The 26,096-nt window shown below is 44.8% G+C and overlaps 1 protein-coding gene across 1 annotated transcript in view; it reads left to right on the top strand.

The window, feature by feature from the left end:
• The window catches only part of BTLA (B and T lymphocyte associated), a 99,751-nt gene extending 76,765 nt beyond the window's left edge, over positions 1–22,986 (top strand). The window contains exons 4-7 of the mRNA XM_078656765.1: positions 8,304–8,350; positions 17,541–20,725; positions 21,403–21,459; positions 22,158–22,986. Coding sequence (XP_078512891.1) covers positions 8,304–8,350; positions 17,541–17,873 — 380 coding nt within the window. The 3' untranslated portion in view covers positions 17,874–20,725; positions 21,403–21,459; positions 22,158–22,986. The remainder of the gene's footprint in view (positions 1–8,303; positions 8,351–17,540; positions 20,726–21,402; positions 21,460–22,157) is intronic.
• The last annotated feature ends 3,110 nt before the right edge of the window (positions 22,987–26,096 follow it).

Here is a 26,096-nt window from a genome sequence, read left to right as displayed (position 1 = left end):
AGATTAAATATCCCTAAAATTTCCACTTTACAACAATGCATGGTCACTACTGGTTTATTAAATCTTGGTGAGTGGCTCAGGATGAGAACAGTATGAATAAACTTGAACAATGGACACTGTTTGTGACGATTTATTTGAATCATGTCTTAAATAGCGTTAAATCAGGTTCTCCTTGGGACCCGCTTCCCATTACTATATTGCAAAAAATGGACCCTCTTATTCTGGATCAGATTAAGGAGCTACTTAATGCCTCCCTACGTGAAGCCCTGATTCCTCCTGAATGGCAGCATGCGATGGTTCTTCCACTGTTAAAGAAACCTAATGCTGACCCAGCCCAGCTCTCCAATTTTCGACCTATTTCCCTGCTCCCGGTTTTCTCCAAGTTATTGGATAAACATGTGAACTCGCAACTAACTCACTATGTGGAGTCCCATAAGCTCTTACACCCATCTCAATCAGGGTTTAGAGAAGGTTACTCGACAGAAACCATACTTTTGGGAGTGAGTGAAATGTTGCGTAGCCATTTGGATAATGGGGACTCTGTGGCGCTCATATTGTTAGACCCGAGCACCGCATTTGATACGGTGTCCCATACTGTGCTCTTGAAAACACTTAGATCCATTTGTGTGACGGGAGTAGCTTTGGAATGGAAAGTAAACTTTCTGTCTGGCCGAACATTTCAGGTTTCTTCCTCTAAAGCAGTTTCTAAAGTTCATGCTTCCCCTATGGAGTACCGCAGGGCTTGATTCTCAGCACTTTATTGTTTAACATTTATGTTAAACCATTGGCTGACATTGCGGAGGAGGCAGGGCTGTCAATTTATTCCTATGCTGATGACACCCAAATAGTCTTCTCCCTTTCTGCTAAAGGAGCTTTCGGGCCCTCTTTTATTCAAGCCGGATTGAGTAAAATCAGGCAGTGGATGCAAGTCAATTCGCTTAAGCTTAATGGAGAAAAGACAGAGGTGCTCATCCTAGGGAAAAATAAAGAACTTTGGGGCCCCCAACATTGGCCTCCTGAATTGGGTGTTACCCCTCAGCCTACTAAGCAAGCCCGTAATTTGGGTTTTGTATTCGACGATCAGCTTTCAATTAGGCCTCAAGCTATAAAGGTGGCTGCAACATGTTTCTCCATTCTTAGATGGCTCAAAAAGATCTTATGGATGCTGCCTGAATCTACAAAAAGAACGGTAGTCCAGGCTTTGATCACTTCTCGCCTGGACTATGGCAACATCCTCTTTCTTGGAGCTAACAAGGAGGTGATTCATAAGTTACAAATTGTTCAAAATGCTGCTGCCCGCTTGCTTTGCCAGATTCCCAAATTTTCTTCTGTGTCTAGTTCCTTGTGCGACCTCTACTGGTTGTAAGTGGAGAATCGCATTAAATTTAAGATCTTAGCCTGAATGTATAGGATTAAAATGGGTAAGGCCCCCCAATATTTGAGATCTATTGCCTAACTGTATGTTCCTCCTCGTTCTCTTCGCTCAGCCAACCAGACAACATTTGTGGTCCCAAAGCATAGATTATCTAGAGTAGGTGGTCGTTCTTTCCCCTACCTTTGTGGAATTCTCTTCCTATGTCTTTAAGGAATGAGTCTAAATTTGTGCACTTTCGTAGGATGTTGAAAACCTGGCTTTTTAATCAATTGGCTTCCATCCCTAATTGCTATCGACCTCTTCAGGCGGCGCCGGTAAACCCTTGGGTAGCTGAGCGCCTTATAAAATTAAATAACATAACATAACATAATCGTCAGCTTGTTGTATAATGTTTATATGCTGGCCAGGCATGACGAAATCCCAAGACTGGAAGTGATAAAAATGTAGGCAAATAAAATATGTCTGACTGACTTGGAAATTGGGGCAAAAAGGAATCATGGTGCACCGTTTTGCCTTCTTGAAATGCTCAGCTGACAGAGGTGAAAGCCAAAGGGCTTCCAGATGCAATGGGGTTTTTGCAATGATTAAATAATCCATCAAGGGGACAAAATTAGCTGCGTGTGTTGATAGGGCAGTCCAGATCGCGGCAGTGGCGTAATGAACCTTGAGGGAGTCCCTCCCCCTGGACCGAGTCAGGAGCTCTCACGCCAGGGGCCCGCCGCCCATGCACAGTGCTGGAAAGGGGGTCCCTGGGCAAAGTACAGGGAGTCCCCAAACCGCTGGTCCCAGGCAGGAGCTCTCAGGCCAGGTCCCCGCCGCCCATACACAGTGCTGGAAGGCCCCCCGTAGCTTGGGTGTACCCTGCACCACAGGGGTTGCGGCAGCTAATGTTACACCACAGGATCGCGCCCAGCGCCAGGACCCCTGGCCCCCACCGAAGCAAGACGACCCGACGGACCTACGACGCCGCCACCCTCAACGCACTCAATGCCGGCCGGAACCCTGCCTGCTGCCGAGCCACCCCGAGACGCATCCACGGACCCTTCACCTGCAAAGCCTGCAAATTCACCTGCCTCCGAACCTGCACCGCACCCCCCAAGCCAAGCACCAGCAGCAACCACCTGAAGTGCATCCTGCTCAACACCCGCTCCGTCCACAGACACGCCGTGGAACTCTGGAACCTCCTCGACGCTACATCACCGGACGTCGCCTTCCTCACGGAAACCTGGATGAACGCCTCCTCTGCACCCAACATCGCCATCGCCATCCCGGACGGGTACAAGATCATCAGGAGGGACCGCATCAACCAGACCGAAGGAGGCATCGCCATCGTCCACAAGAACACCATCCGCATCACGACCGACGCCAACGACTCCTTCGCCGCAGCCGAAGATCTCCACTTCCAGATTCACACCGACCCAAAGACAACCCTCAGAGGCACCCTCGTCTACAGACCCCCGGGACCACGCACACAATTCAGCGAAGACATCACAGACTTCATCAGCCCGCATGCCCTACCCTCCGCTGACTACATCCTCCTAGGGGACCTCAACTTCCACCTGGAGAACAACAAGGACCGCAACACCACCGCCCTGCTGGTAAACCTCGCCAACCTCAGACTCAAGCAACTGGTCAACACCCCCACCCACTACGCCGGCCACACGCTTGATCCCGTCTTCTCTTCCAGCAAGTACATCACCTTCAGCCACGCCACCGGACTCCACTGGACCGACCACAGCTGCGTCCACTTCAGCTTCAAAAGAACCACGACCCACCACCACCCGCAACAGGTACCTCACAGGAATTGGAGCAAGATCACCGCGGACCAGCTCACCACCTCCCTCAGCGAAAGCCCACCCGCCAACACAACGGACCCCAACGAAGCAGCCCGCAACTTCACACAGTGGCTGACCACCTGCGCCGACGACCTCGCGCCACTAAAGAACCCTCCCAGCAGACCCAGAAGCAAGAAGGCATCCTGGTTCACCGACGAACTCAAGGACTCCAAGAAGACCTGCCGCACCCTCAAGAAAGCCTGGCTCCTCAACCGGACCACCGACAACATGACCGTCCTCAAACACGCTACCCGCAAGCACCACCAGCTCATCCGCACCACCAAGAAGAAATCCCTGAAGGAACGACTGGACAACAACGCCCACGACAGCAAGGAACTCTTCACCATCGTCAAGGAGTTCTCCAACCTCAGCACCGGCACCAACGACATCACTCCACACAAGACCTCTGCGACTCCCTCGCCTCGTTCTTCCACCGCAAGATCACCGACATCCACAACAGCTACGGCGCACCACCCACGCACCCAACCGTCGAACCCACACCCCCCACCGCCACCCTTCGCACCTGGACCATGGTGACCACCGAAGACACAACCCTCACGATGAACACCATCCACTCCGGATCACCAACCGACCCCTGCCCACACCACGTCTTCAACAAGGCCGACTCCACCATCGCACCCCAACTCCAGAACATCATCAACACCTCCTTCAACACCGCCACCTTCCCGGAGAGCTGGAAGCACGCCGAGCTCAGCGCCCTCCTGAAGAAACCTACAGCGGACCCCACAGACCTCAAAAACTTCCGCCCCATCTCGCTCCTCCCTTTTCCTGCTAAAGTCATCGAGAAGATCGTCAACAGACAGCTGACCGCCTTCCTCGAGACGAACGAATCCCTCGACCCCTCGCAGTCCGGCTTCAGAGCCAACCACAGCACCGAGACCGCCCTCATCGCAGCCCCCGACGACATCCGGACCCTGCTCGACAAGGGGGAAACAGTGGCCCTCATCCTCCTGGACCTCTCTGCTGCGTTCGACACTGTCTGCCACCGCACCCTAGTCCAGCGCCTCAGCAACATCGGTATCCAAGAGAAGGCACTGGAGTGGATCATCTCGTTCCTCGCCGGAAGAACACAAAGAGTCCGCCTCCCCCCGTTTCGCTCCGAGGCCACCGAAGTCATCTGCGGCATCCCGCAAGGATCTTCACTCAGCCAACCCTCTTCAATGTCTACATGAGGCCTCTTGCAGCCATCGCACGCCAGCACAACCTCAACATCATCTCTTACGCCGACGACACCCAGCTGATCCTCTCCCTCACCAGAGACCCCGACGCTGCCAGAACCTGCCTACACGAAGGGATGAAAGTCGTCGCCGAGTGGATGAAGGACAGCCGCCTGAAACTGAACTCGGACAAGACGGAAGTCCTCATCCTGGGATCTTCACCCTCCGCCTGGGACGACTCCTGGTGGCCCCCCGCCCTAGGCAGCGCACCCAAACCAACAGACCACGCACGCAACCTGGGCTTCATCCTGGACTCCTCCCTATCCATGACCAGACAAGTCAACGCCGTTGCATCATCGTGCTGCAACACCCTACGTATGCTTCGCAAGATCTTCCGCTGGATCCCGACCGAGACCAGGAAGACTGTCACCCAGGCACTCGTCACCAGCCGACTGGACTACGGAAACGCCCTCTACGCCGGAACCACAGCCAAGCTACAGAAAAGACTCTAGCGCATCCAGAACGCCTCCGCCCGACTCATCCTGGATGTCCCCCGACGCAGCCACATCTCCAACCACCTGAGGGACCTGCACTGGCTCCCCGTCGACAAGAGGATCACGTTCCGGCTCCTCACCCACGCACACAAGTCTCTCCACGACCTGGGCCCCAAGTACCTCAATGACCGCCTGACCTTCTACACGCCCACCCGCCAGCTACGTTCTACCAGCCTCGCCCTCGCAGCCGTACCACGCATCCGAAGAGCCACCGCCGGAGGAAGATCCTTCTCTTACCTGGCTGCCAAGACATGGAACTCCCTCCCCATCCACCTTCGGCTGACCCAGGACCATCTCGCCTTCAGGAAACAACTCAAGACCTGGCTGTTCGAGCAGTAGCATACCCCCTCCCCCAAGCGCCTTGAGACCCTCCTGGGTGAGTAGTGCGCTATACAAATGGTATGATTGATTGATTGATTGATTTAGAGAAAGGCCATTGGCGCTCCTAAACCTATGGAAATTAACTAAAAACTGAAACATCAGCTTTACCGATGGCTGCTGTAAGAGACAGTCAAGTCTGATATGTGATTGACTTACAGAAATTGGAAGGTGACAGATATGCCTAAAGATTCTTATATAGTAATTTCATGGCATAGGTGACCGAGGCAGCGATAGACTTTAACTCTGCCTAACGTTCTCTATAGGAGCCTTTGTTGGCAATCCAGACACCCAGATAACAGTACTTTCTTTGTCTCTCTACTGTGGTTTCCTCAATCCTGCACCTGCTCAACCTACTAAGTTTGTTCCTGAAAACTAATGTGAGTTTAACTTGAACCCTGCTGTTCCAGTATAAAAACTGAATGTCTCTCAATAGTGCGGGTGAAATCCCCCATCTTTGAAGATTAGACCAGAGAATTGTGCGGTCCACCCCATTGAACGCCATTCTATATTCTAAAAAAAACTGTCAACAGGCTTTTTAAATTTCATGACACGTGAATTAACAATGAGTGACTAATATTAACTGAAGTATTAGTAGATCCCCTGAAGCCTCTTTGTGTGGGCGATATTAAGTTGTTGGATTCTGCCCAAGATTCAAATTCTTTAAAGAAGATTTTCCTGTAATATTTGGCTTCTACGTCAAGTAGTGCAATGAGCCTGTAATTCAAAGGCATGGAAGGATCACCTTTCTTAAAGACTGGATGAAGAATAGACCCCCTGTCACGATGTAGGAACAATCGGGTTTCAAATGAATACGCCAATAGGCTTCTGGTAGCTTGATCCTAATAGTTAGAGTTGTGTTTAAATAAAATATTTGGAAGACCATTGGGGCCAGATGCACCATCGGGTTTGAGAGTTTAATTTTGGTCAGCACTAGACTATACAATAGAGGCCATGCAGGCAGGTGTGAAAGGGCAATCCCAGCCTTGGACTGGTCTATATACAATGTCTTAATATGGGTAACCCAAATTGGGTCTGAAATGGTGTTATCCGACCAGTCTATTCATAAACTGTCCAAACAATGTTTTTAAAGAACCCAACTTGCTTATTTCTACACTTTTTAGCAATTCATTTACTATGTGGATTTTCTTAGCTTCCCATATTCTCTGCTTATAATACTTGCAGAGTTATTTTATTTACAGATGGTAGGGATCAATTTGGCTTAAAAAGTCTGTTAATATAAGATGACAACACCATTGGTCATTGTTGAAGGAGGGACAGAGCTAGGTGGAAGCTCAAGGGATACAATCAGATACTCAGGTAAGTTGTTCTGTGCAGTATGTTGTTTCCCTTGAGACACAACAGTGATGAAAAATGCAGCAAGCTGTCAATTAACTGCTGTTGTCCTACTGTTGAACCTGTGAGTTCCCGGAAACCGTTCATATAGTTACGGTGCACAAGATCGGATGACGAAACAGTATTTCTGGTATTCTTAGTCTTATTTTATGGGACAGATGGTCTATTAATTAGAATTAATTATGTTGCCTGTCTTTCTTTTCTGCCTCTTGTTTGACTGAATGAATAAAATATCCTTTGCACAATGATGCACCATAGAGATTCTTAGGCCTTGGTATATGAGCTGCTTTGGAGACTTACAGCCGGAATCTGTGGCTCAAGTATAAAGCTGGAAGAAAAGTTTATCCGGTAGACACCAGAATTTAGTTGATTGTGGACAAAGAACAAATCTCTCTGGCGGTGAGGCTTTGGTTGCAGATGGTTGATGAAGGTATATTGAGCTGAGTTATACTCTGAGAGTAACTAGGTATGGAATGACATCCAGACTTCAGGACTACAGCTCAGCCAACTGAGAAGATCTGAAGGAAACCCTGATCAACTGCACCGAGCTGATGGTGATCAATACATCAATAAAACAATCAGCATATTTATTTACTTATTTATTTATTTATTTATTTCAATTTATATAGCGCGTTATCACCCCAGGGTCTCTAAGCGCTTATTTCTATTGTTCCAAAATAACATAAAGGGAAACTAAATGTTGCAATGGTCAATTCCAGCTATGATCTAGCTGAGTTGAAGGGAGTATCTAGTGGGGATAGTAGGTGAAGACTGAGAGCATGACTAAGCATTGGTACCCTTCTTATTATGCGCAGAACAAGAACACACTGCCCCAGTAAGCACCATCAGAATCACAGTGTAAGCCTAACGGAGATGTAGTAGACGGAAGTAGTGACTTCAGGGCAAGTGAGTTGCACCATAAGGCTTATCTATCAAGAGAACTCAGGCTGCCCTAAGTCATGCATGAGTAGCAATGAATTAAGCCAGGCTTAACTACTGTACAAACGCAAATGATGTAAGAGATAAGCAGTGCCAATGGACTACAGCAAATAGAGATTCACAGACGTAGTGGGGCAATCACACCAGCGACATAGCTAACATAAAGTCTCTTGCTGAGTGGCAAGAATGCCAACACACACATGAGAATCAAGAAGAGGGTGCAAGGATCAGTGGGTTTATAACATTTTGGAAAGCATTCTGATGAATGTTGACATCAATAATGAGGAAACTCTATAGTACTTTGTTTATAGCAAGGCAAGGTGTACAGTGTAGCGCTACAATTGGATCACCTTGTCCACACAATTCAGTTTGTCAAGCTATCGCACCTTGGAATCCCTAAATCTAGTTCTATGTTGTGCTTAAGTGGTAGAGTGACGAGTGATTGAGGTAGGGTGGTCGGACTAACTAATTAGATGATGGTGGCAATGACTTCTGGTGCACTAAGGCATACATGTGGTCTGGTGGTACAGCCAGTACTCCTTGTAGAAAGAGACGTCTTTAAGAGTTCTGACTTCCATTAAGCGGCCCACTGTCATGGCTATAGTAACTTTGTCAAATATATTCTTGATCTCACTGCTCATTAGTCCATGTTCTTTTTTTAAATCATCCTTTCCTTCCTTCCTTTCAGAAAAATATATGAAATCCAACGAGCCTGGTCAAGAGAGGTCTAAAGGGGTATGATTTCTGCTTTATCTCTGTTTTCCGTCCTATTTAAATGTAGCATCGCCCTGCTTAAAGCAAAGTCAAAGCTATAAAGGGAATTTTGAGTTATCTGTTTTTCATTTACTACGAGCCCACATTGGCTAGCAGGGTGGCTCGATTTGTTTAGTGATCACCTCTAACACATACAGTGGCATGCAGGTAATGAGTTTGGATCCTGGTGAGTCTGGCACAGCCTTTCTTCATCATAGGTGAAAGCTTGCAGTACCATTAAACTGAATAATATCCACTCCTCCTATATACAGAATATAAAAATGGCAGACGTGCTCCATAGAACCAAATTACCATTCTATAACTTTCGGCTTAGAACATGCATATGAAATCCTTTAAATTGTGGATCTGGTCTAATAGGAGAGAGACACTATGCAGACATCAATAATATTTAGTAAAATTCGCACTGACATATACTGTATCATATCCTTACTAATTATATGATAACATAAAAAATATATATGTATTAGACAACACCGTAGTGTGTTAATCTTAAACAGTAGAACCAGCTATTGCCTGAAATGTAAGTCAGCACTAACTGAAAGCATGCTGCAAGAGGTGACTGAGACTGGTCATTGTTTTTCTGTTAAGAAAGCCTCAATAATCTTCAGTAGGAGTTTGAGGACAATTGTAACTTTCTGGATCCCTGCTGGAAGCCGGGAAGGTGTCACCAGACTGAATGGACTATTAAGTAGCCATGTACATTTGGCACACATGTCTGAGGATTTCTGCTTTTCTTGTAGTTTAAGTGGCTAAGTACTGTCTACCTGCTTTTTTAGGTCTTGCCTGCAGACAGGTTTAGCTGCCAGTTATTGAACGATCTATTGTGGAAAATACTTACAATGGACATTGGGCCATCCCACTGCTTATTACTGCTTGGATTTCTTATCAGTCTCATTTGCTTGCTTTTTATTCAATGTCTTTTCTTCCTATCCTTGTGTTTGTCTCTACACTTGAGTATAGCTTCTTTATTGTCCTTTTTATTTAGATGACTTGTATCCTTGCACTGCATCAAACATTTTCCTTTGCTTTTGGCTGTCCATTGGTGTGCATGTGAGTGTTCTATCGTCGCCTCCCATGTGTGCTGCTTCCATCTTCACATTCCTGCCCCTGTGCTCTCCATGTTGCTACTCCACTGCCAGTTCTCCAGTTCGTCCATTGCTTCCCCAACTACTCCAGTGTCTTTTTTTTAACTTCCCTTCCACCATGGTGCCTCTGTGGCTCCCCCTCAACTGCTCTCCACCAGCTGTCACCTGCATTTACTGGCTCTCCTCACTCCCACCCACCCACCCACCCACCTATTTGTTTTTCTTCTGCCCTTCTCTGTCCTGTTGTTTTTGGATTTGTCATTTTTTTTTACACACGGTCGGTCCAGCAGATGCAATTTGCAATCGTCACACTTCTTTCTGCACAGCTTTTCTTTTTATTTACCTTTCCAGTAGGGGCATACGTCATCTTGGCATGGTAAATTAAACCAAAGTTAAAATGGTCACAATACACCACTCTGGGGTTGTTTATATTTTTTAAGGATGCAATTCAGCACCAACAATCAGCATTTTTCATTTTTAGGTTTTGCCAGCACAGCGTTTGCGCTGTGCTTGAGCAATCTATTGTTGTTAATATAAACTTAAAAGGGAGTTACATCCCTCCTCCTCTCTTTCCTGGCTTCTGATTGGTTCTGGTGCGTGCCAATTACTTTTCATACATTTCTATTGCCTGTAGCATATTTTCTTCCATTTACCAATGCTTGTTCCTGGTCTGCTACTTTTATCAGTTTCCCGACGCCAAAATGCTGTTAACATAAGCATTGGTGGAATTATTTTTTCATAAATAAAGTTTTGCCTCTTTTTGGTTTTTAGGTCGAGCCTAGGCAGCGCTACGCGACCTGTATTTCTGCGCCTGGAGAGGTAGACTATTTAGTCTCATGTCCGAATATTTTAATAAGCTACCCCATCCGGGGCAGCTCTTCTAAAAGAAACTCCTTTACACTTGGAAGCATATTAAGATATTCGGACACAAGACTGAGTAGTCTACCTCTCCAGGGGCAGAAATTATAGGAACCCCTTCCGGGTTGGAATTATCACCAGAACAAAGAGACTACTTGAAACAGACCTCAGCCCTGAAGAAGTCACGTGGTATTCCCCTGGAACAGCGACAAAACACGTGTTGGCTAAGAAGGCTTAAGATCTTGAATTAAGGACATCTGAAAATACAAAGACAAGCATCGTGATATTTTATGAAACTTTATGTATTTACTTTGAAACGTGTGCAGATGATTTGTATATATAGTAGAGTGGTCTGCTGGTACTTGTGATAGACCTAAGAGTGCCATTTTGCCTATTGCTGACCACCGACTGTATACCTAAGGCTTCGATTTGAATCCCAGGCGCCGTAATCAGTGCCGAAGCAGGATGCATTCTCAATGCACTGCCTGAATAATGCTACAGCCAAAAAGAATACCAAGATAGAACCTTGCCTGCTGCCATCGTTTTCAGTCACACTTCATTCTCTCCTTACATAGTGTGATTTTTAAAATATCAAAATTTTTATAACTACCTGTCCCCCGTTTGGAAATACTTTATGCCTCCCAGGTTTGGTTCTGCAAAAATCACAAAACAGTGGTATGGAAAAAAAAAATTGTACTTGTGGCTAAGGCTATATACCTACTTCAAATAAGCGAGTAGTTATGTCAAAGATTAGTGAATTTGCTCCTGAAATAATGTAAAAACAAAGAGGCTGTATCTTTATTATTTAGTTTTAATAGTGGACTTCTCTTTTTTTAGAACAACGCAAAACAAGCCCCAGCACTTATTTACGCTTTCCATTTAGTTGAAGGTCGCGCTGCTCTACTTGTGAAGTTTCCTAGCCACCCATGTGTCAGACAGGTGTGAAGACACACGTGAAGAAACCGCAGAACGACACTTGTATGTAAAAATAAAAATGCAGTGCAGCCCTTGCTGAAATAATCCACCAGTCATAACACTTTTACGGGGTTTCTTTAACTAATATTGCACAACTTCTCACCAACTTAAAACTTACCGAAATAAAAACATTAATCACGTAGGTGAAATCTAATGCATTTACCAATGCTTGTTGCTGGTGCTGCTCATCATCAGCAACAGGCACTGGTAAAGTCAAAAGGTTGGCTAACGCCTTAAAGGAGAGACCTATTGACTCTGCTAATTTACGTTCATGGGTTTGTTGTAAGAAATCCCCATGGCAGGATCAGAAGGGAGTGCAACAAAATACGTATATATGTGCTTTTAATTGCACTCCTACAAAACATTTACTGGGAGCGCACCACAGATGTCGGCTATTGTCAGCTTTAAATACCATTATCTACGTTGTTGAGGTCTCTGAGTTAAAAATGCCGGTGCTGGGAGCTATTTTTGCTTTAATCATTTATTGTGATGCAGTAATTTTTTGCTTCTCCTACATTGCCTTATGTATTTTGAGCCACGGGGTGTTACAGTTTATCGGTGGCAGATTACTGTGTTTTGTTCCTTGAAACAGTTGCTGTACTGACACAAAACATCCTAAAATGGCCATCTTCTGATACAGCAGCAAGGGCACGGAGACGCTTGACGAGAATAGTTTTTAATAAAGGAATATGGTTGCACTGGAGAAGGGTGAGCAGAGAGATATAAAGAGGGAGACAACCTAGGGCCATATGTATGAAAATGGCCATTTGCGATTCTGAAATAGTGATTTTTTGCGAATCGCTATTTGAGAATCTCAAAAACCTATGTATGTAGGATTAGCAAATAATTTTGCGAATCCTACTTATTCCTTAATTGCGATTCGCAAATTGCTATTCGTAATTAAGGAATACCTCCCCATTCATCCCTATGGGCCTAGAGGCCCATAGGAATGAATGGAAAGACATTCTCTATTTGCGATTCCCAATTAGAGAATCGCAAATTGCGAATGCAATTTCAAGGGTGCCAGGGTGTCAAAAGGACACCCTGTTGCACCCCTGAAATGGGCATGGGTGCAGATGTGGCAAACATACACGCCCTATGGGCATGTATGTGAGTCGCATAGCACTTTGAAAGATGCATACAAGTGCATTTTTCAAAGAAATCGCAAATTACCACCAACTTGAAGTTGGTGGTAATTTGTGATTCCTTAACTCCATATTGCACTTTTTTGGTGCTTCTTACATTGCATTTAAGGAATCGCAAAATTTGTGATTCCTTAAAAGCAATCGCAAAATAAGGAATCTCAAATTTTGCGATTCCTTATTTTGCACGCAGATTTGCCTCATACATACCATTTGACAAAATTGCGATCGCAAACGCGAAATTATGCTAATTTTCCTTGATACATATGGCCCCTAGTCCGTTAGATACAATGAGATGCCAAGCCTGACCTCCGCAGCAGAAGGATACTTGCCAGCCAATCAAAACACATTGAGATCGGAATGCTTCCGGTTAGGACAAACACAACATAAAGGATTAAATGCTTCAGTTCATGAGCAGGGATTTTGAAATAATGTTCAGAGCAGCACCACAAAAAGCAGGTATCGAGCTCTGTGGTTTTAGTGGGTCCTTAGTTGTGTTCAACATTACATAGAGGCCAAAGGATAGTTCCATATTCTTTATTTCAAAATTCCAACTTGACAACAGCTGTTGGAACACACTAAAAGCACAGACCTTGATACCTTCTTTTTGTGGTGGTGCTCTGAACATTATTTCAAAATGTGTGTGTATGGTTTGTTCCTACATATGACACTATTTGGATGACATAGTGTCTTTCATTTCATTGAGCACGCCAACTCGACATATGTGTGTTTAAATTTCTTGAATTCTTGTATTTGCTAGCAATATAATTACCATTGTCAACTTTGTAGTGTTTGTTGATCATGAGCAGGGAAGTGAACTAGACAAGAAAACCATCCATCCGTTGAATAAGGGACTGATCCAAAGCCCACTCTAGGGACTGTACTGCTCACAATAGATCTTCCACAATAGACAGTTAAAGCTGAAAAGGAAAAGTTTCAGTGCAGAGACAAAGCAACTTTTCCTGGTCTTTGGTGTCCCATGTTTACCTTCTAGTCGTCTCTCCTCTCGCTGGTTTTGCTACACTATGATCTCTTCTGCTGGCGGTGGTCACAGTCTTTGGCCAAACAGGACCTTGGAACAAGTTTCCACTGAATCCTGATGCAAGCGCAGAGAAACAAAGTCACAGACCCGGAGGCTGAGGTCAGCCCGGGACCAGGGTTTAATTCCCGACGCGGCCGGTTGCAGGACCAAATGTCAGCGGGTCCGATAAATCTCGCCTCGGTGCCACTCTAACCATGGGGTCCCACGCTGCAACTCTGGGCAATAGCTTGCTTAATCTCCACTCCGGCCCCACCACCGCCGGGGATGCCTGGCTTCACCTTGGGGATGCCCAGTAAAGGGACCATCTCACAGGGAAAGCCAGGACGGGTTCCCCAGTGGTACAGCGCTGGGACGCTCCAGGGTAACCACGCGCTCTATAAATCCAACATTCATTCATTCATTCATTTAATCATTAATTGCGAGCTTTAGCATGCCCAGATTTTACAAAGCAGGATTCACCTAACATTCAAGGAGTTGCTTTCTGTTGGCATGCTTTTCACCTCTGTACAGTGATGCGACACCCTCAGGGGATGGTTCTTTCAAAGGAAATCTTCACATTTTAATACTATATGATTAGGTGCCTACAGTTGCTTCATGATTCCTTAACATCATTGATCCGTGGGCTTACTTTTAACAAATACTGGCAAATATAGATTTCTATTTTAAGCAAAGTCCCAGGAGCGATAATGGTGGAGCCCGTTGAGGCCCTGGGATTAGCTATTTGTGCCAGGCCTGGCAAGCAGGACTAGGTGAAAGGAGCAGTAAGAGGAAGGCCAGGCATTGAAGGAAACCCGGAAGAGTAGTGTGTGGTTCAGGAGACAACAGGTGCTGGCAGCTTTGCAGGAGGAATATGGGTGGAGCTACAAAGATAGTGGGTTCTTTGCTTTTATTGTCTTGAGGGTTTGATCAATTAGGTCTCTGGTGCTTTTAAGGAAGAGTATGTCTTTCCCTTCACCACTGTTATTTTATATGCATATGCATTACTGTCCAAATTCTGCGTCTTAGCTATCATGCTTTTCTCAGGGGACTCGGAACTCAAAACACATGTGTGAAAATAGCTCTTCATGCTCCAAGCTCAATTAAAAGTTAATTTGTACTGAAGTTGTAAAAGTTTCCTGTTCGAAATAGGATTTCTGTTTAGCAGAGGTTTGCACTCTGTCCAAACACCCTAAATTATCCTTTGCTCACCCTCTTGTAGCTTGGCACAGAGCAGTCAGGGTTAACTTAAGAGACCTTGTGTAAAGTATTTGTGCAACACTTCAAATAGTTAAACAGTGAAAACATCACGAAAAGACTCCACATCAGTTTAGAAATAAAATATAATTATATAAAATATAATTTATATGGATAAAACAAGAAAAAAACGATAAAAATCCAAAAGGTAGAAGTAGAGTTATTGGGCCAGATTTATTAAGGGTTTAATCGGCCTGTTTGCGAATGAGAGAAAGCCTTTTGGGATGTATCAGCCCAAAAGGCCATCGCAAAATAAGGAATCGCTAAATTTGCGGTTCCCTATTTTGCGAATGCATTTAGAGAATCGCAAATTGCGATTCGTTAAATGCAAGTTTGCAAGCACCCAAAATTGGCGATCTAGCCATGAAAAATCGCAAATTACCACCAACTTCGAGTTGTTGCTAATTTGCGATTTCCAAGAAAAATTCACTTTTTCGCATTTTTCTAAGTGTTGTGTGGCGCACACATGTATATTTCAGAGGTGCAACAGGGTGTCATTTTGGCACCCTTAAAAACTGCATTTGCAATTTGCGAGTACCTATTTGGTACTCACAAATTGTGAATGTCTTTTCATTCATTCCTATGGGCCTGTAGGGCCATAGGAATGAATGGGAAGGTATTGCTTAATTGCGAATCGCGATTTGCGTTGATGATACATCTGCCCCATTATTTTTTAAAGTATAAATGCAAAATAGCACTTAGAAGTAATCTGGTCGTGCTGGACTGGGACAAAGTCAAAAGTTCAGGCCAACGGCAATGGTGCGTGAGCTGGATACAGGGACCCACTTGGGCCAGCTGAACCAAAGTACTTGATCTGGGCTTGCATCAGCATCAAAGAAGATGCGAGGCACACCATGCAGTTGGTAGTGATGCATCATTTCTGAGTGTGAGGCGCCAGGTCTGAAGTAGATGTACAGCTACTGCTCCTGCAACAGGTTTCCGATGGCGATTCGCTGGGTCCAAGTGCTATGCTCCGGCTCCGCTCCATGCTTCAACGAGTATGCTCCGGTTTTAATCCAAGGAAAGGCGAAGACGTGCCGGATCCAACCTACACAGAGGCGCAGATGTGCCAGTTCCGATGAGGATGAGTGGGTTCTGGATGAGGAAGCACCTTCTGCCTCAATTCCACGGGTCCAGGACTGTGTTGGCACCACTTGGCAGGGCAGACTGGCTACTTCTGGAGTCCAGATGCTGATGCAGGAAGTTGAAGTCTTTCATATCCCTGAGAATTAGAACAGGCGACAAACCAGCGAGCCCTTGGAGTCACTCTGTGTTCAAGGGATGCAGGTCCAGTCCTTCTCACCCAGGTAGGAGAACAGCCGGAGGCAGGGCAGCTCAGCAAGGCAGGAGCACAGCCAGGCAGGAATCCAGAAAAGCAACAAGCCAGCAGAGTGCAGTCCTTTGAGCAGCACTGCTGTTCTTCTTTCCAGTAGAGTAGTCGCAGGTCCAGAAGTGTACTAGAGTCATGGTGTCAGAGGTTACCCAGTTGTGCCTTTGAAGTGGGGAGACTTGCATATAGGTCCTCCTTTCCTGTCCTGGCTCAAGACTCACTACAAGGGGGTATGTACACCTCTGTGCTGGAATAGGACTCAGCCTATTCAGGTGTAATTGTCAGCCCCTTCCCCCATCCTGCCCAGGATGGCCCATTAGAATGTAGATGACCCATCAATCACACCTCAGCTCCCTTTCTGTGTGGCTGTCTAGAGGGAATGTGCAAAGCCGAGCTATCACCATCCCCAGTCGTGTATTCAGAGACAGGCAGCAGGCACAAAATGGCTAAAGTGAGTAATGCCACTTTCTAAAAGTGTCATTTGCTAAGCTGTAACTTTAAATCCAACTTCACCATAAGTTGTCATTTTAAATTGTGATGTTACTGACACCAAACCTAAAAAGTCTATCTCTTCACAATTGTGAATTACACCTGAAAATGTTAATAAGGTAATCTCAATATTTTTATTGAAAGTGGGATTTACATCCTACTCCAGTTCCCCACCATGCCTTAGTCACAACTTCCACTTCCTTCTTTTTTCTTCTTCATCTTTATACTGGTGGAGCAGAGATCCAGCTTCCCCACAGCCCATCTATAGAGTTCCCTGAAACCGGCCACCTGCTCTTGATCTTTTTCAGAATGAACATCACTCATATTTTGTAGGTCTCCACAGCTTCTTTGTACTCTGCATTTTACAACAAAGTACCTTGCTTCCTTTCTCTGCTTTCCTGGATGTGCTGCCGGCTCAGGCACATAGTCCAACACAACATACTTATAAATAATGGCCAATTGATGACTAAAATTCAACCGTTCCATTTATTATAGATCATAAAATCCCACAAATATACACTTTAACTCTAAGACAGCAAATGCCAGGTTCCCTATTCTTCCATCCATCACGCCAACTTTTATTATTATTAAACATTTGTAGAGCGCATGGCTTCCCTTGGGCATCCCAGCGCTAACAGCTGAGTAGAAAAACGATAAGTTTAAGAAGCTATTTGGTGGATTAGCCATGTTTTTAAAAGCTACCATAATGAAAAATCAAGTTATCGTAAGAATTTCAAATTTATGATTCAGAGTGCAGATGTTACAGATTCAAAAGATGTAGTAAACTAAACTAGAGTCCTAGACTCCCTCAATGCACCTCCATATGACTGCAATTACTATTCTCAAATAGACTAATATGGCTCTACCACCTCCTGTTCCAATGTCTCATTTAGTTGGAGAGCATGTCTGGGGTTTACATTGATCAATAAATGTGACAGGATGCTTGTTTATATGTTCAGAAGCTGAAGTCATTTGAATATTTTGTGATCTCTTCTAGGTTGCCGGTGCTGATTCTCCTGGCCCATCCGACATCTTTGCATCAACACAAAGTGCACATAGTTCTCCAAACTATAGTTCAATGATTGGCCTCCCGCAAGACCCACATGAGGAGACGGTGTACGACAATGATGGTCTTCCTTCTTGGAAACCCATCCCAACCGGACCACCTCCTTCCAATACCACCCCTGCTTGCGACTTAAGCAGTTCTTTCACGGATAACAATGGGGTTCTCGTTTATGCTGCTCTGAACCATTCAGGGAATGAACCAGGACTTGTCAGAGAAAGGTCTGGTGTCGTCACGGAATATGCTGCCATTTGTGTGAAGGACTGAGATTGGCTTTGCAGCGCCTCTCCTCGCAAACCTTAAAACTTGAGTTCTACTTCTAAATCGCTGAGAACTTGGAACACATGAAGACATAAGGCCAAGTTCTGCAGGGATTGATTGTAAATGTGATCTTAGCCAACACCTTTTTTTCCTGAAAATTGACATATAAGGTTTCCTTTGAAGGTACAGACTTTAGTATTGGAATGTATGCTGAAAACAGGGAAAAGTATGTGTCTCTCTGTACAGACTTTAGTAATGGAATGTATGCTGAAAACAGAGAAAAGTATGTGTCTTTCTGTTAATCATTTTATCTCTTGAATGGTATGTAGGGTAGATGTTATTAGAATATTGTATTCACAAAACAGCTGCCTATAGAATATGTTGCAATAATTTACTAATAGCCACCCACTGGGACAAAAGAAAGGGTGGAACCCAAGATAACAAAAATGTAGAGGTCTCTTTAAATTAACAATGTATAGTACGAGGTGAGCCTGAGTCTATCCAGGTTCCAAAGAGTGTTCATTTCAAAACTCACAAAATATAGGCAATGACGGTCCCCAGTGAAACATGGATTAAACAGTAGTTCTTAATGCAGGTAGTTCCATCTCTGTCAGATTTATTAAGACTTTGCACAACCACAGAGTCATGCAAAGTGATGCAAAATTATTTTGTTACAATGGAAAGTGCCCCTGGTCAGCATAAATAATACTTTACACTGCTTTATGCTACTTTGTTTCAAAAGGATGTTCCATGGGTGGTACGTGGGAGTTTAAGCACAATTACCTAATGGTTATTGACTCATTGCCCTGCCTACTAAAATGTTTGATTTAGGTTTTGCATCTATAAATAACACTTCCTTGAGGCAGCCGCAAAGTTGGAGAAATGTTTTTATTGCTCCTATCATCTCACACATTGCATGTGTGCTGCCCTATGCAGCACTCATCCAACGTGTGCCACCCTATACAGCACACATCCAACGTGTGCCGCCTTATACAGCACACATCCAACGTGTGCCGCCCTATGCAGCACTCATCCAACGTGTGCCACCCTATACAGCACACATCCAACGTGTGGCGCCCTATACAGCACACATCTGTGTGCCACACTGTACAGCACACATCCAATGTGTGAAATCTTTTATTGTTTGTCTAGGCATAGGATTTCGCACTGGAAAGCTATCCTCAGAATACAAACCCTGTGGTAGACATCATACACACCAACACACACATATTTGCACTACGGGTCAACGTTTGTGTGTGGCACTAGCCACCCTTGTTTATGTTCAGCGCAAGTAACGATAGGCCCGGCAGGCTACATTTAGGGGCAGATTTATGAAGGCCTTGCACCGCCGGTGGGTCACTTTTTTCCATGTTAAAAATGACGCACCGGCGGCGCAAGGCCTTCATAAATCTGCCCCTTAGTACTTTGATTGCTGCTCTGCTTGCGCTATCATTTCGTAAAACCCCCCCTTTGAGATTGAGCAGAAATGAATGAGTGTTTAGATGCAGCATTGGTTGCATGTACCGAGTCGCTGCTAATTTGCTGTCCTCTAAATGTTTTGATCTAACAGTAAGGAAAGGATTGATTGACCTCAATCGGCTGCTATGCAGGTACAGTAGTGCTTGAGGCATGGAGGCGAGGGATTGCTTCATGGTCTATTTATTGATTGAACACTGAGTAATCAGTCTTCAGTGAACATCAACATAACTACAGGTGAAAGGAGGAAATCACCCACCAGAAAGAATCCACCATGTCAAAGAGATGATTTCTGCTCTATGAATACTCACATTGCTTTCTGTTGGGCACCTACTCTGCTCGGAAATCACATACCTCTGCAGAGGACACATACCTATATTAGTGTAAAAAAAAGTGCCCCCCTCAAAATGTCAGCCACGCCCGGCCTTCTTCTAGCATCTCATGTTTAACTACTGGCCCTCTGGTGAAAAGTAGCTACTGAAAGATGGGTTCAACCCAGGCCATTGATCAAATGAAACATGTATATCATTACCTTTATGACACGTGCTTCCATTAGGCCACAGTTGAAAGAAAAGGGTTCCATTAAAATAGGAAGTCCAATCATTAGACAAAAAGCTTCCTACGGGGTTTAAAGGAAAGTACCAGAGCTGCAACTAAGAGGGCACATTTAGACAGTATTGAAGGGTGTAGTGAAAACAATGCTTTGTAAAAGGTTGGGTCAAAAAATGGTCTTCAAATATGAATGTGGTGTGCCTTCATTTAGACGACCATATGCACAAAGGGATGCAGTAGTGCACCACATCACAAATGTTGAATTCTGACACAAGATCACGCCATATGCTTCTAGTGCCTGTCAGTAAATGCAGCGCCTTCTCTGCGCTGCCCCACACTGGTAAAGACCCTAGGATGACTCTCTCAGTTAAGATAGACCATGAAATACACAAACAGAATCAGATCAAAAGAATGGGTTCTTATTCTTAACATCTCACAGGCATGGGTGCATTCAGGTTGTCAAGGGAACACAGTGATGACCAGCAGCCTGGGCAGGAAACACAGACAGCCTGTTTCCAGTACACATGTTATCTGTCTTACGGCCACCATTTTGAGCTTCAAAGGTGGTTATAAAGGAGATTGTTGGAGGAAGCTGCTGTAGCGCAGCAGGGGCGCCCAACAGTGTGAAGAGTTTCCAGCAGTGTGTCCAGTTAGGGGAAAAACCGCAAACTCCCCAGTGGAGGCACAAATGCTGACAGTTTGCACCTGTGCTGAGGAAAGGACATCATGACAGACGGAGCTGCAGTTTGAACTACAGCTTTATCTCTGATGGGCAACAGGCCCGACACATTTTCAGAGACCCAACTTGTTAAAAAGATAACAGACCAGGGGCCAGATGTAGGTAGCCAAATACCGGTCGGTAACGGCCGAATTCGGCCGTTACCGACCGGTATTTGGCTACCGAGATGTAGGGGCAGGTAAACTGGGCAAATCGGTAATTTTACCGAATCTGTAAATATACTGGTCGGTAAATTTACCGACCGGTATTTTTACAGAATCGGTAAAATTGATATGTAGGTGGGACTCTTCTGAGCCCCACAAGGCCTAAGAAATCGGTATTTTACCATCAAATTCAATTTGATGGTGAAATACCGATTCAGGTGTGCATGCACATGTGTGCATGCACACCTGTGCCATATGACAGGCAGACCTGCCCTTAGGGCAGGTATGCCTGCCATATGGCCCCCGAACCTTTTTTGGGGGTGCTAGAGGGTGTCAAAGTGACACCCCCTGCACCCTTGCCAAAAATCGGTATTTACCGATCGGTAAATACCGACCAGTAATGCCCCATTCATTCCTATGGGCTTCAAAGCCCATAGGAATGAATGGAGCATTACCGGTCGGTATTTACCGAATCGGTAAATACCGATTCTTAACGATTCGGTAAATGGAACATCTGGATGTTCCTACATACCCCCACTTCTTATTTACCGATTCTTAATTACCGAATCGGTAAAATTCGGTAATTAAGAATCGGTAAATAAGTTTTACCTACATCTGGCCCCAGGTCTGATGAAACTTCTTCTTTATTCACGGCCAGTGTTAAAAAGATAACAGACCAGGGGCCAGATGTAGGTAGGGTTTTACCGGTCGGTAACGGCCGAATTCGGCCGTTACCGACCGGTAAAAGGATTTTGAGATGTAGGGGGCAGATTCGGTAAATTTACCATTCGGTAAATTTACCGATCGGTAATTTTACCGATTCTGTAAATATACCGGTCGGTAGATTTACCGACCGGTATTTTTACAGATTCGTTAAAATTGATATGTAGGTGGGACTCTTATGAGTCCCACAAGGCCTAAGAAATCGGTATTTTACCATCAAATTCAATTTGATGGTGAAATACCGATTCAGGTGTGCATGCACATGTGTGCATGCACACCTGTGCCATATGGCAGGCAGACCTGCCCTTAGGGCAGGTCTGCCTGCCATATGGCCCCCGACCCTTTTTTGGGGGTGCTAGAGGGTGTCAAAGTGACACCCCCTGCACCCTTGTCAAAATCGGTATTTACCGATTCGGTAAATACCGACCGGTAATGCCCCATTCATTCCTATGGGCTTCAAAGCCCATAGGAATGAATGGAGCATTACCGGTCGGTATTTACCGATTCGGTAAATACCGATTTTTACCGAATCGGTAAAATGCACATCTGGATGGACCTACATGTCCACCCTTCATATTTACCGATTCTTAATTACCGAATCGGTAAAATTCGGTAATTAAGAATCGGTAAATATTTTTTACCTACATCTGGGCCCAGGTCTGATGAAACTTCTTCTTTATTCATGGCCAGTGTTAAAAAGATAACAGACCAGGTCTGATGAAACTTCTTCTTTATTCACGGCCTCCACTGTGCCAACAGGAACACAGTACACTTCAGTACATCGCCCTCTTCAAGATCAGTCTCACACACTGAACATTCTAAGGGTGCCTTCACGGGTAAGGGAGGTTCCACAAAGGGAAGAAAGGAAGGGGTGGGGGAAGATACCAAGTACAGGATAATAATATGTATACAACCTAAACCTGTGTAAGGCTAGAACATAGCCCAACAATAATCCTAAAATAATTAAAAACTTATGTTAAACACAGCTTAGACCTTGTGAATATGACACCTTTAGCTACCAGGATTTGTGCATTAAAACTTATGGATTATAACACAACTGCAGACAGGTGCAGTGTGTGACTGCATACACTTTTGGGGGGGGGAGGGGGGAAAGCTGGTGGGTCCATAACAAATCATAACACAACATGGGTATTTGTAAAGTGCACGTTCACCCAGAAGGGTTGCTTGGCGCTGAATAACAGATGTTTATTGTTACCCAACTAAATGGTCCAGATGGTATCCTCATGGCAATGGGCACTGACTGTACACCTCGTCATCAGAGCATCTCTCAATGGTCTGTGCATGTGTCTGTAATATGATGCAGTGACAATGACACTCCTTCCTTTGCATGGGGCTGTGATTGGTGGCCAAAACAAATATAGAAGATGCCTTAAAATACAAAAAACAAAGTGATATGCCCTCCCATTAAAGTTTAAATGTCAATATTTTCATTTTTTGGGGGTGAATTAAAGTAAATATTTCTTAACTTGTGTATTTGATGTATACTTGTTTCTTTATTTTTGTATTGCTTTGAGGTTCAAATCGTAAACATAGCGTAGGTGGGCTTCCAGAACTTTCTGTAGTAATTCAGAGGCGGGCCACAGTCGCCAAAAGGGTAAGAACCTGGGGGCATATTACCAACAACTTGCGATAATTATCGCTATGTTGGCTTAGCGGCAATAATTTTATCGCCGTGTTGCGGCGATTTTTATTGCTTAGGAGCCTTGCTATTATCAAGGTTTATCTCCTAAGCGATAAAAATCGGCCGAAATGCATGAATATCGCTGTAAAGTCAGCGATATTCATGCATTACCGAGCTAATGCTCTTAGCCATGTTATCCACCTCCCATTGGATAACATGGCTAAGAACTGCTCAGGGCAGGTGTTAGCTTTTGGAGATATTCACGGTTAGCGTGAATATCTCCAAAAGTTGGTAATAGGAGATAGCGATGTTAGCGACTGTTTCCAGTCGCTAACATCTTGGCACGCCCACTTTGCATGTCATTAGTGATAAATATCTCTGACATGCAAAGCGGGGCCCAAGATGGTCGCTATCTCCTACTAGCTGTCGCTCACTGGTGTTAGCGACAGCTAGGTAAAAGGCAGATAATTTTATCTCCGCTTTCTTGGCTTTTAAAGCCAAAAAAGCAGAGATAAATCCCTTGATAATATGCCCCTGGGCTTTATTACATAGCAACTGGAACCAGTAAACGTCACTCCATACAACATTTCCTGAATCAGGGGACAAGTGGGGCTTAAACCCATATCCCAATCTGCAGTGTGCAAGCGAGCCCCAAGCCATCTGTTGGGAGAGAGAGGAGTGATTCATCCCTGAGATTATTTCACAGTGAAAATCCTACATTTCTCGGCACAAGTTCTCTCTCCAGTTGACCATGGCTCTTATCTTTTAAGAGCTGAGCAAACCAACACATTTACAGGCAGAGTCCTGGCTGGCTCTAAAAGGGTGTACATGAGCCAGGGACCTGCTTTGCATGAAAACCATGCAAAAAACCTCAAGTCTCTTCAATATTCAGAATAGTGTATTTCTTTCAAATGCAGAAGCGTTTTACTTTATAACATCAGAGCATGTTAGTGCATTGTTATGCTTTAAATAAAAGAACTTAAACTTTAAAACATTCATCGCCCCTGCTATGAGGACACTGCTATTAATAAACTGAGAGGCAAGCCAGTTATTATGTGCACCCTATATGTGGGCTAGATTCTTATTAGGCATGGGACAACATTATACTCTAATAATCAAGCACAATAAATATTTATACAGCACACATCCTTAACTCATGCATTTCAAGATGCTCTCATGTGCAATATTGCTTGGTGTATTTGACTGCTACCCTGGTTCGTTAGTGTTGATGTAGCGAGAGGCGCAATACAGAACTCTAGTACCATCAATGATGCTTCACTTACTGGATAAGTATTGCCAATGCCAGTTTAGATGATCCAATAAAAAAAGAAATCACCATTTCACAAAAAACATTAATTGATAGAACATGTGGAGAGGGAAGCTTGGAAATGCAGTATTGACCAGGGATTAGAACCCTGGAGTCTAGGGACAGCCTCACCTCACAGGACAATGACCCTTCATAAAAGGGAACGCTGAGGGAGACAGGAAGTGGCGTGGGAGGGCAGGAGGATGAGCAGTTATGGAATCAGTAGACGGGTAAGAGAATCACTTGGCCAAGATCTCGTAACAACTTGAATTGCCTGCTAGGCACAAGTTGAGCGTACACACGGGTAGACAGCGTCTACCCACAATTTTCACAGGGTGATTGCCGTTGACCCTGCCCAGGAATTGACCCCCACAGAAATATGATGAACTCGGTCCAGTGCACTTTTCAGGCACTGGGACCCATTCATCAGCACCTGCATGTTGTATGCTTTTGTTCCAAGTAGCAACAAGTAGGCAGCAAGGAGGCATTGTTATTTTCAAATCCAGCTGGGCACAGAAGTAAGCATAAGACATTCAAGTGATGGACGGAATGCAGAGCAAATCGAAACATCCACCCCCAGTCAAGAGATCTGAGTTAAATCCATCGTTCATTTGCTCACTATGCCACCCCAGTTTAGACCCAGCCATATGCAAATCAGTCTTGTTCATGTACCTCATGGGAACTGTCAGACCTGAAATGCCAAGCCAGTTCCTCCCTGGACCGGAAACAAGCAGTCTAGGACCAGTTTGGGGGGTTCACCCCATATCAGCCAGGCTAGCTTGAGTCCAGTGGCACAGTGAGCCTGGGACCCAACGTCTGGGCATATTTGGCACGCTTAGGGCGAGAAAGCAAAAGACACACAAGTGATGGACGGAATGTAGAACAAATCAAAACATTCACCCTCAGTCAAAGCATCTGGGTTAAATCCATCGTTCTTTTGCTCACCATGCCACCCCAGTTTAGATCCAGCCTTATGAAATTCAGTCTTGCCTATGTTCTTTATGGGAGCAGTCAAGCCGGAACAGCCAAGCCAGGTCCTCCCTAGACCGGAAACAAGCATTTTAGGACTAGTTCTGGGATTTTAGCCCTCATCTGCCAGACTAGATTGAATCCAGTGGCTTAGAGCGAGAAAGGAAAATACACACAAGTAATGGGAGTCAAAACAAGTCTGACGTTAAGGGGCCATCATGCCTTCTTTTGTTCGAGTCTTCTAGCTGGGAGCTATCAGGAGTGTCAAACCTAAAAGCAAACCGAATGAAGGGGAAACAAAGGCACACAGCTTGTTGTCACTTCACAAGTACTCAAGAGAGGCGCAGTTTTGACTTCCTTCAGTCCGTGTATATAAGAGATATGCACGCACTGTAAGAATGTCATATGTGTTGACCTGTCCCAGTATTTACACATATAACATTTAAAATGGCACTATTTTACAGTTTTTCCCATACCGGTACAGGGTGTCAAAGCGCTTTATATCACATGTACACATCACACATTGATACTAAATTATGCAAGTGTATAAAACAATTTACAGGCTGTGTTACATAAGACAGTGAGGGTTACAAGGCGTAATAGTCACATGTTCTTCATAGCTCACTGTACTTTATTAGAAGGATTGCAATTTATGAACTGCAAGTAGCAAAAAAATCTG

The sequence above is a fragment of the Lissotriton helveticus genome, chromosome 8 (assembly GCF_964261635.1).
Source record: "Lissotriton helveticus chromosome 8, aLisHel1.1, whole genome shotgun sequence".
In the NCBI taxonomy this organism is placed as follows: Eukaryota; Metazoa; Chordata; class Amphibia; order Caudata; family Salamandridae; genus Lissotriton; species Lissotriton helveticus.
Note: the sequence above shows the minus strand (reverse complement) of the source record. Positions and strands in the feature narration are given on the sequence as shown.